The sequence below is a fragment of the Petromyzon marinus genome, chromosome 45 (genome assembly GCF_048934315.1).
Source record: "Petromyzon marinus isolate PM22_M1 ecotype Great Lakes invasive population chromosome 45, UKy_Petmar_22M1.pri1.0, whole genome shotgun sequence".
In the NCBI taxonomy this organism is placed as follows: domain Eukaryota; kingdom Metazoa; phylum Chordata; class Hyperoartia; order Petromyzontiformes; family Petromyzontidae; genus Petromyzon; species Petromyzon marinus.
Genome location: NC_133711.1, coordinates 8,118,945 through 8,136,023, shown reverse-complemented (window position 1 = coordinate 8,136,023; position 17,079 = coordinate 8,118,945). Strand labels below are relative to the sequence as shown.

At 49.1% G+C, this 17,079-nt stretch overlaps 1 protein-coding gene across 2 annotated transcripts in view; it reads left to right on the top strand.

The window, feature by feature from the left end:
• Positions 1-10,353: 10,353 nt before the first annotated feature.
• The window catches only part of LOC116952178 (junctophilin-2-like), a 48,744-nt gene continuing 42,018 nt past the window's right edge, over positions 10,354-17,079 (top strand). For both annotated transcript variants that reach the window (XM_032971303.2, XM_032971302.2), the window contains exon 1: positions 10,354-12,201. In XM_032971303.2, the coding sequence (XP_032827194.1) occupies positions 11,823-12,201 (379 nt within the window). In that variant the 5' untranslated portion in view covers positions 10,354-11,822. The remainder of the gene's footprint in view (positions 12,202-17,079) is intronic.

Genomic DNA, 17,079 nt, shown 5'->3' with positions numbered 1-17,079 from the left:
CACACGCACCGATTTGTATCCCCGCATGTTGCAGCAAAGTGTGTCCGTGCGGTGGTTCTGTTTTGTGTAGCGGGGCAGGTACCAAAAAAGCATAAGCTGAGCAAACACAGAGAAAAGTGAGAGAGAGAAAAAAAAAAAAGAGCCTGGCCCCCTCGGCACATCGCGAGGCGGAGGAGAGGGGGAGGCTCTCTCGTTAATAATTCACGCACGTGAAGCCACTCGCACGTGGCCATGGCTCTTCTCAACACGGCCTCTGCGAGAACCGTGGGGGGGGGGGCCTTGTAATCGTCGTGTGGTGGGGTTTGTTTCGGACGTTACACGCAGCAGCCACAGCCGCGGCTGCGGCTCCCCTTTAAAACTTGATGAGTAGAAATTAAACAAAATTGTTGGTGCTGCTGCTGCTGCTGCTCCTGCTATTGGCAGTAATCCACAAACATGACACTATGTAACACGATTTTTGTCCCTGGGTAGTAAGTGTTATTTTTTCAACTGCTTATGTCTAAAAAGTAGAGAAAATGGCTATTATTCCCCACAAACTTTGCTTTTGGACCGGGACTTTATGTAAGGGTATGACACAAATGCACACGTTTATCATTGAAAATAGGTACATTTCAAAATATCACTGTCCTGGTCACAACGTTTGTGGGGAATAATAGCCATTTTCTGTACTTTTGAGGAATAAGCAATTAGGAATTAAAACTTACTACCCAGGGACAAAACAAAATTGTTCCACAGTGTATAGTTTACACACACACGCGCGCGCATGAAGCCCAGCCACATATGTCTCTAAAATTATAGTAGGCGACGTTTCGGGCGATGACCCTACTTCATGACAAAATATTGTTTTGAGTGCTATAAGGCACCATTGCCCGGAACGTCGCCTATTATTATACATTTATTATTTCAAGGCAATGTTATTGACAAATGTGTCGAGGTTGTTTTGGTGTAAATTAGGTCAGCTGTTGACGCGCACAAAAGCGGCCGCGTGTGCAGGCGGTGCAACTGCCCCACAATGACCCACGGGCCACAAGGGCCCAGGCGGCCGGGCTATTAAGAAATGAGAGGTGTGGAGGAGGGTGTGTGGGTGGCGAAATTGGACGGGGATTGGTCCCATTTAGTTCCTTACACGAGGGCCCATGCCATCCTATTTAACTTGGAGCGCCATGGTGGCGAAATGTTAACTACCCTCGCCTGGTATGCAGGAGTTCGTGGGTTCGATCCTGATCCTGACCCTGATGCATGCTGTATAATTGGAGTTTGCGTGTCTCTCTCAACGTGGTCGTGTGGGTTTTTCTCCGGGTCCTGCGGGGTTTCCCTCCACATTTTGAATCAGCATCACGCGTTTGGAGGATTTGGCTGCTGTACATGTCCACGTGATAATACGCCACTTCGGTGAGCTATCATTTGCGATAACCAGGTCTCTTCTGAAAAAAAGAGCTATAGAGCTAAGTGGGCCTTACCTGCCTAGCCACTGAGATGTTGTGAAAGGCGCTTTTTAAGCTATAATTGTTGATTATATTATTATTGTCAACCGCGACCACGAGAACTTATTAGCACAAAGTCCATCGACCATCATATAAAAACAGCGGCGAAGCTGTCGAGTGTGCAGGCGGTGCAATTACACGGGGGCAGGGGGGTGGGGGGGGCGGCTATAAAAAGGGGGGGGTTGGAATTGATTGGAGAGAGAAAGGGGAGGTGATTTTATTTTCTATTGCCAGGCTCCGTGCTAATTGCGTTGGCGCTCTGCCATTGGACAATGACCACCGGCGTCTCGCTTCACCCCCTTCGCACAACGACCGTGGCCTGATCGGTGAACTTTATCATTGAACTTATTTCGCGCCGTACGTAGCCAACCGTGGTAATCGGAGGTGCGGGGAGCTAACCACGCAACGGGCATTGTGCCAGCGCCCGGTCTGGCACCCGCACGCGAGCTGATTTATTTCATTTCCCCGTCTCGGCGGCGGACGAACTCTGTGACGGTGCCATCCTTTGACTGCTGCTCCGTCGTTAGTCTCGACCACCGGCCATCAGCCATCAATAGAGGACGCGTTCTATCTTGATTTGAAGCTTTCGTTACTGCAGGAATCCATACTCTTCGGTTCTTTCGGTAAAGTCACGTAGGTAGAAACATAATAGATCACGACCTTTCGATCGCAATACAAGCAATCGTCATCAGGTGGGACAACCACAGCAAGAAAAAAAAACTGCTGAAGTAGCCTATTGCTGAAGTAGGCTTATTTCAGCAGTTTTTTTTCTTGCTGTGGTTGTCCCACCTGATGACGAGTGCTTGTGTTGTGATCGAAACGTCGTGATCTATTATTTTTCTACTGACGTGACTTTACCGAAAGAACCAAAGAGTTCAAGCCCACACGGTTTTTTTTGTTCATTAAAAGTCTATATAACGTCTCAAACTGTGGGCATTTAAATATAACGTCTCAAACTGTGGGCATTTAAAAAGAAAACGGAACAAAGGCTGAAATGTGTTACAAGGAAAGCGTTGGAGAGTTCCACTGATACGGCACTGTTAGTTGGAGAGTGAAACGCATGGATTCCATTGCATTTTTGGAACAACTATTACATTATCTTGTGCTTTTTTAATAGTGTCGAACTAAATTACAAGTATATATATCACCGATAAAATGTGTCTTATTAAGCATAGCAAGATTCCCAGCATGATGCGCTTGTCAAGATGACTTCACCATTCCATCGTACATTCCACACACAGCCTTCGTCGCAATGTGAAAATAAACGTTTACATTTGCGTTAGGCAGCCTTATATGGGTCTTTCTGGAAGCATTGTGGAGTTGCTGGCTCGCCTTGCCTCGACAACTTCCATGGGAAGCAAGCAAACAGAGTAATATTATTGGTTCTTTCGGTAAAGTCACGTAGAAGGGAAGCAACACAATAATTATTATTTTCATTCTTTCGGTAAAGTCACGTAGAAGGGAAACAATAAAATAATAATGATTTTTATTATGTTATTGTTTCCCTTCTACGTGACTTTACCGAAAGAGCCAAGAATATGAATCCCTGCAGTCACGAAAGCTTTAAATCAAAAGCAGAGTAATGTTTCCAACTTCCAATTGGAACGCCATTAATCGTGATTTGGCTGTTGGCCAACATTCGAGATCTGGTTGTGCCTACACTTGAGAAAAAGTGGCATCATCATCACCATCATCCTATTTTCCAGGCTGAAGGTCTCTGCGCCCTGTTTATTTTTTTTCCAGCTCAGTCTTGCACTGAATACTGCTCTTGTGAATAGTTGTTGCCAACACAAAACGACAAAGATCCCCTGTAATAGCCTTAAAATACTGTTGGGGCAAGTGCTGTTAGCGAGCACCTATGAAAACTGACACGGCACACGAGGGAGTGGGTGAACAACAACTACGCCCGACCGCCTTTGTCTCCCTAGTGGCGATGCTCACACATCACACCAGGTACTCATTTGAGGCTGAGTCGACCTAGTAGAGACCCAGGATCGGTTCAGATATTCGTCACTGGTGTTTGCCGTGAGAGGGAATCGAACCCGGGTGGTGAGGTTCGTAGCGCAGCGCGCTAACCGCTACACCACCGCTCCCCACCGCACACGCGCGTGCTGCGTATCGCCATGAGCACGGCATTTGGAGAGAGACGAGCCCCACTGCCTGCTTATTTGTGTTCAGTCATTTTACATTAGAGCGGAGGAAAAGCGTGACGGCTTCGCGGTGGCTCGCACAGACACTGGAGTCTGGCAAATAATAACGGGGGGGGCGGGGGGCCGCTCCCCCCCGCCCGCTCCCCTCCCCCAGTTGTCTGTTGTCGCCACTTCCACACACGGCTGATCGGCCAAGCTCGCGGCTTTCCGCGGCGTGCCAATTAGCGGAGCTCGTCAACTAATTGGCACGCGGAGTCATCCGCTGCCGAATGACGCGGCTGTCGAAGTGCAAGAACCTATCGCCTCCGCTGCGGTGTAACAATCCGCGGGCAAAATTGCAGCCCCCCCCCTTCACCCCCCTCTTGAAATGTTAAAGAGGGATGTCACAATCATATCGCTGGGTCACAACACACGCGGCATCATTGCATCGCCGAAGGTGGCCCGGTGGCTCGTGGGTTACTCATAATGGCCGTGTTCGAGAGATGTGGCCCAGCACCACCCTGTGTCGATGTAGATTTCAAATTCGGATTGTGGTCACCCGTGATTAAAACGGGGGGGGAGGGGGGGGTTCAAGAGCAGCTAGTTGATTGTCTCAAGACCCTGATTTTTTGTTGTTGTTACAAAAACAAGCCCCCATCATATTTAGGTTGTCACTTAATTCAGCTTATTTCAGCTTTGACGACGACTATCAGCGGCACTACTACGTGAAGGACACGTGAGGAGGAGGAAGTGGTGCCGTGCAACGTGGGGGGACGAGCGATTGAAATAAAAGGACATCCCCCAAGTAGTTCTAGGGTGTCATCTTCCACGGGGAAATTCCCGTGACCTCTAACCGATCTTTGCGACAGTTCTCAGTGGACATCTACCCAGTGGACAGCTACCCAGTGGACATCTACCCAGTGGACATCTACCCAGTGGACATCTACTCAGTGGACATCTACCCAGTGGACATCTACCCAGTGGACATCTACCCAGTGGACATCTACTCAGTGGACAGCTACCCAGTGGACATCTACCCAGTGGACATCTACTCAGTGGACATCTACCCAGTGGACATCTACCCAGTGGACATCTACTCAGTGGACATCTACCCAGTGGACATCTACTCAGTGGACAGCTACCCAGTGGACATTTACCCAGTGGACATCTACCCAGTGGACATCTACTCAGTGGACATTTACTCAGTAGACATTTACTCAGTAGACATCTACCCAGTGGACATCTACCCAGTGGACATCTACTTAGTGGACATCTACCCAGTGGACATCTACCCAGTGGACAGCTACCCAGTGGACATCTACTCAGTGGACATCTACCCAGTGGACATCTACCCAGTGGACAGCTACCCGTCTCGTGACCACGACACGGATGTGGACAGTGCCGGATTATCCCAGTAGCAAAAGTAGCTACATATGTAGTAGCTACACGTGTAGTAGCTACATATGTAGTAGCTACTACTATATAAGTAGTAGCTACGGGCCCCGCACTTTCAAGGGCCCCCGCGCTAAATGCTTTCAAGCTATAAATTCCAGTTCAGTGATTCTGCACTTGCTCTATTACTATAGTACTACAATGCCATCAACTTTTATGAACGACTGGGTGTTTAAGTATTATATGGTTCTTTCGATAAAGAAAATAAAAATAAAGTGAATAAAAATAATGGGTGTTTAAGGTTAGCGATTTGTCGTGTTATCTGGCTGTGTAGCAAATGAAATGTTTTAATTACTTTACTATGCAAGTAAAACATTTATGTTTTAATATTTGTGTTTTTTTTTAGGGCCCCTTTATAATAAATGCTACAGGCCCCGCACTAGCTTAATCCGGCACTGGGTATGGCAAAAACAACATTGTGGATTAAATTGTGGACGATAAATCATTATAATTCACTTTTTGCCCGTCACAAGGACTGATGTATTGCAGTAAATCTGAAACTTGCAAGCGAAAAGCACACTGCGACGTGATATTAATTTCATCAATGCGTGTGCAATTTGTAAGGGCATGGTGACGCAGACCTATTTAATTTTAAGGTTATAATCCCTTGTTCATCATGACGTCCTTTATACTTTGATGTCTCAACAGCGTTACGGAGATCACGTGACGTGAGGGTTCTGCCTTTGTAGTGAGGGTTGTGAGTTGACGCCGAGGAGGGGGGAGGAGGGGGGAGGAGGCGCCTCGGCCCCCCATGTGCAGTGACGTCAGCCGCTAATTATTATTAATGGTGTGGGGGTGTCTATTTGGAGGACGTCACCTTATAATGATTATTAATGAGGGGGGGATGTTCTATGTGGAGTGACGTCACCTGTTAATGATTATTAATAAAGGGGGCTGTTCAATGTGGATTGATGTCACCCGCTCATGATTATTAATGAGGGTTGGGGGGGGGTGTCCATTTGGAGGACGTCACCTGCTCATGAATATTAATGAGGGGGGCTGGTCGATGTGGAGTGACGTCGCGAGCGTTAAGGACAGACATTCCTGGGTGATTATAGTAGGTATACTCGTTCCCGCCCCCCAATTAGGGTTTCAAATGGGTTATAAACAACACAAGGTCAAGATGTGTAACAAAATTGTGTTTTTGTCCCTGGGTAGTGTTATTTCCTAATCGATTATGCCTCAAAAGTAGAGAAAATGGCTATTATTCCCCACAAACTTTGCTTTTGTGACCAAGGACATTGATATTTTGAAATATACCTATTTTCAATGAGAAAACGTGGTGTGCATTTGTGTCTTTCGTTCACATAATGACCTGGACACAAAAGCAAAGTTTGTGGGGAATAGCCATTTTCTATACTTTTTAGGCATACGCAATAAAATAAATAAAAAAATTACACTTATTACCCAGGGACACAAATCATGTAACATCGTGAATTATCAAAGGGGCGGCAGGGTGGTGGTAAACAATCGTGTCGCACTCACGACACAAAACAGCGCATGGGTTCGATTCCAGACTCCGGCACCTTTGTGTGTGGAATGTGTGTGTGTGTTCTCTTCACCCTGTTCTGCCGTGGGTTGTATCCGGGTTCCCCGGCTTCCTCCCAGAGGCAAAAAATAAACCCAACAATACTTTTAAAAACATAACAAAGCTGGGAGGGTTTTTTTTTTTCGGTAAACTCCGACAGCTCCGTCCGACAGCTCTCTTCTTCACCTGAGGACGGCTGCTTGCGTTGTGGCCGAAACGTCGTGAGAATTAAATTTTATTCTGTTTTATTTTTATTATTTTATTATTTCCCTTCTACGTGACTTTACCGAAAGAACCAAGAAAATGAATCCCTGCAGTCACGAAAGCTTGAAATCGAAATTTAAAGCTGGGAGTTCACCAAACGTCCCAATGCTTCAAATTATCTGCAATTTTTTCAGTTGGGATTTCACACAGCAAAGCCCCCCCCCACCGCCCCGAACAAGAGGCTTTCCGTGTGGATGACGACGCTAAATAATAAACACAACACTGTACAGGAGTTGATTAGACGCTGATCACGACACGTGTGCTACATCAAAGACACTCCCCGTTCATCCTTAACAGACTGCAGGGGCAAGTGCTGCTAGCGAGTAGCACCTATGAAGGCCGGAACGGTACACGAGGGGGTGGGTGGGCCAGCACCACACCCGACCGCCTTTGTCTCCCCAGTGACGATGTTTACACACCGCACCAGGTGCTCATTTGATGCTGAGTCGACCTAGGGGAGAAGGCCCAGGACCGGTTCAGATAATCGTCGCTGGTATTGGCCGCGTGCGGGAGTCAAACTCGGCTCGCCGGGGTTCACGCTACGCAAACTCTTAGAATCGCAACCAACTATTGAGAAGTTGACGGCTCTCGTGACCCACAAAGTCGCAACGCAATCCTATCACTCGCGTCATTGTGGAGAATATGAAGTAATAAAGAGTATGGATTCCTGCAGTCACGAAAGCTTAAAATCAAGATTTAATAAAAGTCCCCTTTACGTATTTGCGTCTGCACATTCATATAACGTGTGTAACGACTCTGACGACGAAGTAGTTAGAGACACTTTTAATTGGACACAGCCACAATAAAGGACCCTAGGCTTCGTGCGTGTCTTCCAGCTTGTATCGTCTTCCTCCATAACACAGGGGTTTTTTCTGGGTTTAATGTGTCGTTAAACCCGCCACGACCCGACACAGCCATTTAGTAAGGTTTGTCACGTAAACAGAACGCGCCAATTCGTCACTAGTACAGCAACACTGGCGTGTTGAAGAGCCGAGCCACAACATTTACAATCTGAGCACGACGTTTCGCCAGTAATTACAGCTAGCTTCATCAGGCGACAGCCAGATTTGTGGATAAATCCTCCTGTTGCGTTCCTACAAACGAGGGGTAGATGTGGTGACAACGTATCGTCCTCCAAACGTGCCCACTCCTCGTGCTCTCCCCTTTTATATTCCTCGGGCCCCCTTTCTCGAACCTTCTTGTCCGTGTTTTTTTTCCTTTAGCCAATCCCAGTCCTTCCGCTCTGACGAATACTGATTGGTCCACACCAAGGGACGGCTTGGTGTGGACCAATCAGTTTCAAGGACAGTGCATATATTATCATAGTATGTTTTTTGTTTGCATTTTGAATGCAGGGATTGTGGTTAATGCAGACATGAATCCTCGTAAAAAGGTTTCAGTTTTGTTGCCAGAAAAAAGGGGGGAAACCCCTATTATTAGAATACTCTCTCTGTTTTCCGATCGATCTCGTTCGAACATTATTCCTCCAATCTCTTTAAAAGTCTGCCTACCGACCAATCACCGTGGAGGCCTCTTTTTACCAACCGGCTGCATATTGGCTCGGGGTCATTTGTCGATCATTACACATATGAGCGTATTTGTTTACACAGCCCATGTGGGCACCACGGCCTTCGTACTGCTCAGAACAAACTGCGTCAAAGTGCGAAGCAAACTCAGTTTTGCTTGTTCCGAATCGATGCCGTTGATATTCTACGCTTGCAGAGAACTGTGTGTCCGATGGGTTCCGTAAACGAATACTTTGATTTTTACGTGGAGAGATAGAGATGTGAAGGAGACGTATTCTACCTATCTGTACAAAGACAAATATCCACCGTATAGTCGGGATCAGACTGTTGGGGCAAGTGCTGTGAGCGAGCACCTATGAAGGTCGGCACGGCACACGGAGGTGATATGTAGCGCAGTTGTCAGCGCCCTGCGCTACGAACCCGACCACCCGAGTTCGATTCCCGTGCACGGCCACCAACACCGGTGACGATTACCTAAACCGGTTCTGGGCCTCCGCGAGGTCGACTCAGCCTTAATAAACGAGTACCTGGTCCGGTGTGTAAATGTCGCCACTCGTGATACAAAGGCGGCCGGACGTGGTGCTGGCCACCCACCCGGATCGTGTGCCGTGCCGTGCCTTCGTAGGTGCTACTCGCCAACAGCACTTTCCCCAACCGCCTGTGAAAAGATAGATGAGGGGAGCTTCGTAAGACGAATGGCAATGCCCGTTATTTACCACAGGAAGCCGCGATGAGTCCTGGCACTCTTTCAGTAGGAGCCCGTGATTCCGTGGCATGTTTGGAATAATCCCAATTCATGAGCGGTCGGCTTCGCGTCGGAGGAAACCGGAGATGCCGAAAGGGAACCAAACCACGCGTACGGCTCGGGGTGGGATGGGGTGACACTCAACAGGGCTATCTCCTGGTCACACCTCGCATACACACACCTGCAGCACCTGGCAAGCCCCCGGTGGTGGTGGTGGTGATGGTCCACCCAGTGCCGGACTTAGCAAGTGCGGGGCCTGTAACATGATGTTATAAAGGGGCCCTATTTTTTTTTTAAACACATAAATATTAAAACACACATTTTTTTACTTGCATAGTGAAGTAATTGTATTTTTTTTTTCATTTGCTAATCAGCCAGATAATAAGACAAATCGCTAACCTTAAACACTCGATCGTTCGTAAAAGCTGAAGGCGGTATAGTACTACATTAATAGAGCAAGTGCAGAATCACTGAACCCGAATTGATAGCTTGAAAGCATTTAGCGCTGGGGGTTTGAAAGTGCGGGGCCCGTAGCTACTGCATATGTAGCTACTACATATGTAGTAGCTACATATGTTGTAGCTACTTTTGCTACTGGGATAATCCGGCACTGGGTTCACCCATCCAGGTGACCAAACCAGACTCTGCTTCGCTTGCGATGCACAAAGAGGTCGGGCGCGACTTCATCCCAACTCTTCGCGTTCCATCCTTCCAAGCCCCCCCCCGCCCCGACTTATATATAGCCTCAGTAATGAACATTTAATTGCATTCTACGCGGGAGCTGTAAAGTTTTAACAAGCAGCAGGGTTGTATTTTGCCCTCTCAGCTGGGGGGGGGGAGGGGGCTGAATGGCGAGTAGGGGAAGGGGAGACGGTGGGGTGGGGTTGTTGAGGTTGAGTTACACCAGCGGGCCCTCGACCCGTGGGTCAAAGCCCTTTTTGTGCGGTGTAGGCGAAGCACAGGCTTCGTCGTGGATACCGTGCGGGAGAACTTTCGAATTGTGCGGGGAGTGGGGGGAGAAGGTCAGCACCCCGTCGTGACGACAAGATCCGCTGATACTCGACCGTGAGACGAACGCCCAATACCGCGGGTGTGTGATGTGTGTGTGTTGTGGCCTCCAGTAGCCTGTGGTGTGTTGTTGTGGCTGGTGGTGGGGAGCGGGCGGGGGGGGGGGGAACAGTGGTTTTTATTGGGGCGCGGAGGGGGGCCCAATCCCAAAAAGATGATGGAGAACCACTGGGCCAGGCGTTTTTGGTAAAGCGATTGGTGGCGAGTTCAGATCCTGGTTCGGGTTTGACTCAGCTCATCGTCAACGCGGGGTTGATAAAAAAAATATATAAGCAACACCTTGTGAAGAAGTTAACAGTTGTTATTCTATGGATAGACTCGCCACAGGAATGTGGAATTTCCGCCACTAACTCACAATTTTCTTGCGGAGAGCGAGAGAAAAGCGTAACGAATTTGTGGTTTGTCGGACATTGGGGGAACGAGCAGCAGCAGAGAGGAGGCGGCTGGAAGAGAGAGAGAGAGAGAGGGGGGGTGGAGAGAGGAGGAGCAGGGGCAGAGAGGCAGAGAGAGAGAGACGCGGCTTAGGTTATTTTTGGTGGCATTGCCCGGGTACTCACATAGCCTTGTTAGGCTCGGCTCGGCACAGGAACCCAACCGAGCGTCTGGGCAGCCAAACTGATCGTGCATCCTAACGGAGGCAGGCAGGCGGGGCTCGGAGCTGTGCGCATCTCCCCCCCCTCTCTCTCTTCCTCTGGAGCTCTCTCTCCCTCTCCCCTCCCTCTCCCCTCTCTCTGTTCCTGCTTCATCCGCTCAGCCGTTCAGGTGAACGCTGCTGCTGCTGCCGCTGCTGATGCTGATAAGCGGAGCCTTCACAAGAGAACCGAGCATCGGGTGCGTGTGGGCTGCTGAGACACCGCAAAGCAACCTGAAGCAACGCAACCACAACCGCTGGATTTATGTAAACGATATAACGGAAAATATTATTTGAAAAAAAAAAACAGCAGCAGCGATAATCAAGAACAACAACAGACGACGAACCAGATATGCCAGCGAGGCAAGCCTTGGAATCGCGTCCGAATTAGCATCGACATTGTCTGCACCACAGCAACAGCATCGCCGCCGCCAGGAGCAGCAGCAGCAGCAGCAGAACATCTCCTCTCGTCTGCTATCTTCAGCTCTACACGAGTGGAGATCACCATCATACGCGCCAAGAATGAAAAGGATAAAGGCGTACCCTGTGACTATCTCACAATGATTGTAATATCATTATTTTTTTAAAAGGCTGCGCTGGTAGGGACATTTTTTTCTTCCCTGAACACCGGCTGGACGCTGCGACGGTGTTGGTGTTGGTGGTGACACAAAAAGGCGGGTTCAGGTGGAAATGATCTCCGTCGACCGTTGTGGGGAGAGGTGAACATTCCATTTTCGTCACCACATTGAGAAGACTGTCCTTTCCACCTTCACAACCATCATCATCAGCAGCAGCACCATCAGCACTCTTGAGAGGGCTGTGGGGGGGGCATATCTCTTCATCGCGAGTGACACTCCTTCCACCACCAATACCACAACCACGACGACCGCAACCATCACCACAATCACCGCCACCACCACCTCCACCACCACCAACATCATCTCCTTCGCGGGCGTGAGGCTGCGCTCGCTCGGGCGCAGAGGAACGCTTCATGCATGAGTGGGGGACGCTTTGATTTTGATGACGGCGGCACTTACTGCGGCGGCTGGGAGGACGGCAAAGCTCACGGGCACGGCGTGTGCACGGGGCCGCGCGGCCAGGGCGAGTTCTCGGGCAACTGGAGCCATGGCTTCGAGGTGGTCGGTGTCTACACGTGGCCGAGCGGCAACGCGTACGAGGGTCACTGGGCGCAGGGCAAGAGGCATGGCCTGGGCGTGGAGAACAAGGGGCGATGGGTGTACGCGGGCGAGTGGACGCACGGCTTCAAGGGACGCTACGGGGGCAGGCACAGCATGAGCAGCGGAGCGAGGTACGAGGGCACGTGGAGCAATGGGCTGCAGGACGGGTACGGCACGGAGACCTACTCAGATGGAGGTGGGTTCGTCGTTTGTGCGTGCGCGTGTGTGTAACCTGGCATTGATCGTGCGCCGTGAGTTGTCGTGTTGATAACTGTTAGCGATTTCACTGTGTTTCGTTTTGCCAGGTAAAGGCTCTTTTTCAGAATCGACCTGGGTATCACAAATGATAGCTCGGCAGAGTCGCTTGTCACGTGGACATTTATAGCAGCCAGACACTCTAAATACACGTTTCTCAATGTGGAGGGGTGGGGTGGGGGGGAAAGCGAAGGACCCGGAGAAAAATCCACGCGAGCACGGGGAAAACATCCAAATAGGGTGGGGATCGAACCCACGGCCTTCTGCATACCGGGCGAGGTCGGTAACATCTCGCGAATGAGAGCGCGGCGCTTCAAATCCGGCGGTGCACACGAGGTCGATTTCTCGCTCGCGGACACCACCAACAGCGGTGATGATTTTCTGAACCGTGATGGACCGCCCCTAAGTCGACTCAGCCTCAAATGAGTACCAGCTGCGGCGTGTTAGATAGACATCGCTGCTCTGGAGGCAAATGCGGTCGGGCGTGGTGCTGGCCACCCATCCCCTCTTGTGCCGTGCCAGCCTCTTCATAGGCGCTCGCTAACAGCACTTGCCCTCTGCTAAAGGCTATACGGGGGATATTTGTCTTTGCATGTGTGTGTTTTTTTCTCCCTTTGATTAGATCTCGAACGCTAAGCTGGCTAGCTGGAGCCTGCTCAGTGCGTGAAATGGGTAACCACCGGGGCTTGGCAGATGTTTCAGAATCAGAACAAGTTTATTTCCCGAGTGACACGCATGTTAACATGCATGATGGTGCGAGGTGTGGGCCACTTGATCGAACCGTTGTCACCACGTCTCGTGCGTGCGCGTTTAATTAACAACGTCGCCGCCATCGTGTTGTCATAGACGTCATTCTCACCATCATCATCATTCATCATCGAGGTTTTTGGGTTAGATCGCATACTCGAATTGTAAATGTTGTGGGTTTAGTCTACAACACACCGGTTTGCTGTACTAGTGACGAATTGGCACGTTTTGGTCACGTGACAAACCTTACTAATTGGCTGTGTCGGGTGGTGGCGGGTTTAACGACACATTTTTATTTACCCCAAAACCTGTATTATGGACAATATTGGTCGCGAAAGCCTGCGTGTTAAATCATCGTCATCATTGTCATCACTGCCAACATCCTTGCATCATGGTCATTACGTGGGCAATGACCCCTCCACCCTGAATACACGGAAACTCGTCGAATCTCGGATGAAGATGGTTAGTCCTCGAACGGTTGACCATCCGGGCTTTGCCAGGTAGTCGTAGTTGTGTAGAATCGGAGGGTGGGGTGGGGGCTCGGGGTGTGGCCAGCCAGGAGTTCGGCCAGTCCCAGGGTGTGACCCCACCCCGCACACGTGGGGTGCATTTTCACCTCTCCAGTGTTAAGTTTCATAATCTTCGTCAACACGCTCATTCATTGTTGCCATAATTTTGTCATCGTTTTATTGTTGTTGTTGTTGCCCTTTCCCCGCACCACCTCCGATTAGCACGGTCGGCTACGTACGAAGCGACAGAAGTTCAACATACCGTACATACATCGCTGCCATTGTCATCACTGATCAGTACTGAAGTGGGTGACCCACCAGCGCTTGCCGGCTGTGGGTCGGTTTGATGAGCAGCTGGTGGCAGTACAGCATTGGATTTTGGTCGACGGATAGATTCGGTCCACATTTGGATTCAGTTTGTTGATTGAATGCGTGCACAGAGATACTCGGAGTGTCTCACACCCCCTGGTATTCCGTAGGGTTTTCTCCGGGTGTTCCGGCTTTTTCGTCACACGTGCCGCTTATATTCGTGTGATTGGTCAAACATTTAGCACGTGAGGCCCTCGAGAGAAAGAAAAAACGGTCTTGAGGCTCACGGAGGCTTTCCTAGGTAAATCATATTTTCGATTCGAATGTGAGCTTACTGTTGCTGCCTTGGCCCCTGATGATGATGATGATAAACAATCCAGTATCTTAGCATTAGTGTACAATACAAACACCGTATATATAACAGGAAAGTAAACAGTACGAGGACAACGATTTGGAACATCAGCAGTGTTCGATGATGATAACGATGAGGATGGCCTTTTTCTGTGACGTATTTTCCAGGGTAACTCTATTGCATGGCGGAGCGGTGGCACGGTGGTTAGCGCACTGCAGATTAAGAACCCGGTGACCTGTGCTTCATTCCTGGCCAGGGCTAGCGTCAGCGGCGAGTGAAATCTGAACCAGTCCTGGCCTAACTTCCACCCCCCACAACAGCTCCCTCCTACCCCCCTTTCACTAACCCTTACTGACCACCACGGTGCAGTATGGCAAACGGAGGCCATGATCCAGAAGTGAATTGACAATGCAATGTATATAATGTATCTGATTCAAGTAGATAATCCTGACTGCTCCGTTGACTGGTGTCAACTCTAATTATGTTCCAGAAGGGCTAGAGAGCTCACATTGTGCGCAAACATATTAGTCGCGCAATGGGTTTTAATATCTCAACATCAGTCATTGCAACGATTTCGTCCTCCCATACATTGAGGCCAGCAGGTTGCTTGGTTTCACTCGTAGGGCCTACACCTCTACACCACGTGATGTCTCGTGCCGAACGCTCGCTCGTGGACGATCACCAACCATCGGTGAACCAAGTAATGCGCCTCCATTGGAGTGTAACGCTGCATTATAACAGGGGGAAAAAAAATCTAGATCGCCGCACTTATATAACGCGCGGTCCTCAGATTATGTCGGTGACCCCGTCTTCTGGTGTTGCGTTCTTTTCCCCGGTTTACGTTATTTATTCAGTGTCCTGTACAGTATTTACACTTGTAATGTGGCGGCGACGGCGGTGGTGGCAAGTTTCTCTTCACGTCTCCCAGCACTCCATCGCCGGCTCTTCCTTGAATTCTCTTCACGTCTCGTTTGCTGCGCTCACCGATGGCCTCCTGCTCAGTAACGGCGCGCCGTCTATGAACGCACGCGTTTTAATCTTTCACGTCGGAAGCTGCTTCTCGTCTCGTGAATCTTGACAGCTCCCTGTGTCAGGCTTCCGCCCGGCAGTAATTGGTAGCCGGATCACGGCGTTGTTTGGTGGTGATGCTGATAAGAATAGTAATGATTGGGGCGAGGGGGGGTGCTAATAATGGCGATGAACACTGTGAAAATATTGATGATGGTGTTGATGATGAGTGTCAATGGTTCGGGATATTATAACAATGATGTTAGAGATCATGATGATGAACATTCAATACGATCGTCGTTTTGAGAATGGGGAATCACATGGATGATTACGGTGGTGATGATGATGACGATGGTGGTGGTGGTAGCAGCCATTCTAATTGTTATCACAGTGATGATGGCCATAACGGTGGCGGTGGTGATGACCGCTTATGGCAATAGCTCTGGTGACCACGAGGATTGGGATCGCGGTGAATGTGGGCACGGAAACGCCAAAGCCGTCGACGATGATCGTGGTGATGATTGATCAGCCGATTACAGTTATGACAACGACGCTTTGGGGACAATGACGACGACGATCGTCTAGGTATCTAATTACTCGGTAAACGGTCACGATTCAATTCGAGGTCACGCTTATTTTCAACGATAACATAAATCACGTAAAACTAGTGCGTTCCATCTCATCGGCATTATTTCACATTTCTTGTTTTATTTTTTAGTGGGTTTTGTTCACAACCCGTTGACCTAAACATAACACTCACATTTAATTTACATTATTCGTAAATGATTCATTCACATGTGCACGAATCAATGCAAAACAAATCAATTGTAATCAGTGAATCGATGCATTGTTACATACTTGATGACAGTGGTGGTGGTGGTGGTGGCGATGATAATGGGAGTGAGAGCCTCACCGAGTCTCAGGGCTTGTGTTCAGGAGGATCCTGCACTGGAATATTTCACCAATTACATTCGTGTGAGTTTTGCTTCATGCTGGGGGAAGCACAGAGAACTCGGGGAAAACCCAACTCGGAGCTCCATCCAGGTAGATTCCATCCATTACTCTACTGCCATCTTCTGTCCACCTAGCATGCGACAACAATCTGACAGGCCGTGCCAGTCCCCATCGTTTTTAGGCAATAATAATAATTATGATGATGATGATCATCCTCGCACTGGACTTTCATCCTCGCAGCAGCGGCTTTTGTCTGCTAGCCATCGAACAAAGACCAGTGACCGCATCGCGCGCTTTCGGACGCGCTTCTGCGGCCGTCTGGAACGCTCTTCCTTCCAATGTTAGGAAGCCACTGGAACTATGCACCTGTAAATCATCTAATTTTAATTCTCATGAGAACAGTTTTTATTTGTGGTTTGGTTTGTTGTCCTTCCCCCGCACCTCCGATTGGCACGGTTGGCTACGTACGGTGTGAAGGAAGTTCAACATACATACATGATGATGTTAATAATTATGGCGGTAGTGATGGTATTGACAATGATGACAAGCACTAACCATGACGAAACATGATTGTAATGATGACCGTGATAACAATGGTAGTGGTAGCAGTAATCATGATAACAGCAGTGACAACGATGACCCCTATGATGGCAATGTTGATGACGATGATGACAATTATGACAGTCACCAACACACGGTGACAGCGCTGACGATGATGATGGTTGATGATGATCGTGACTGTGACGACATCGACACAACACCGAATGTGGTGGTGATGATGAAAATAAATTATGGTGGCAATGATAAGAGTGGTGACAGCTGTGAGAAACTAATGCCACGTTGATAATGATGATGATGATAACGGTGCCAATAGTGGCAGTGATGACACCACTGGCAACTGTGATAAAACTATGGCCACAGTGACAACGATGACAATGAG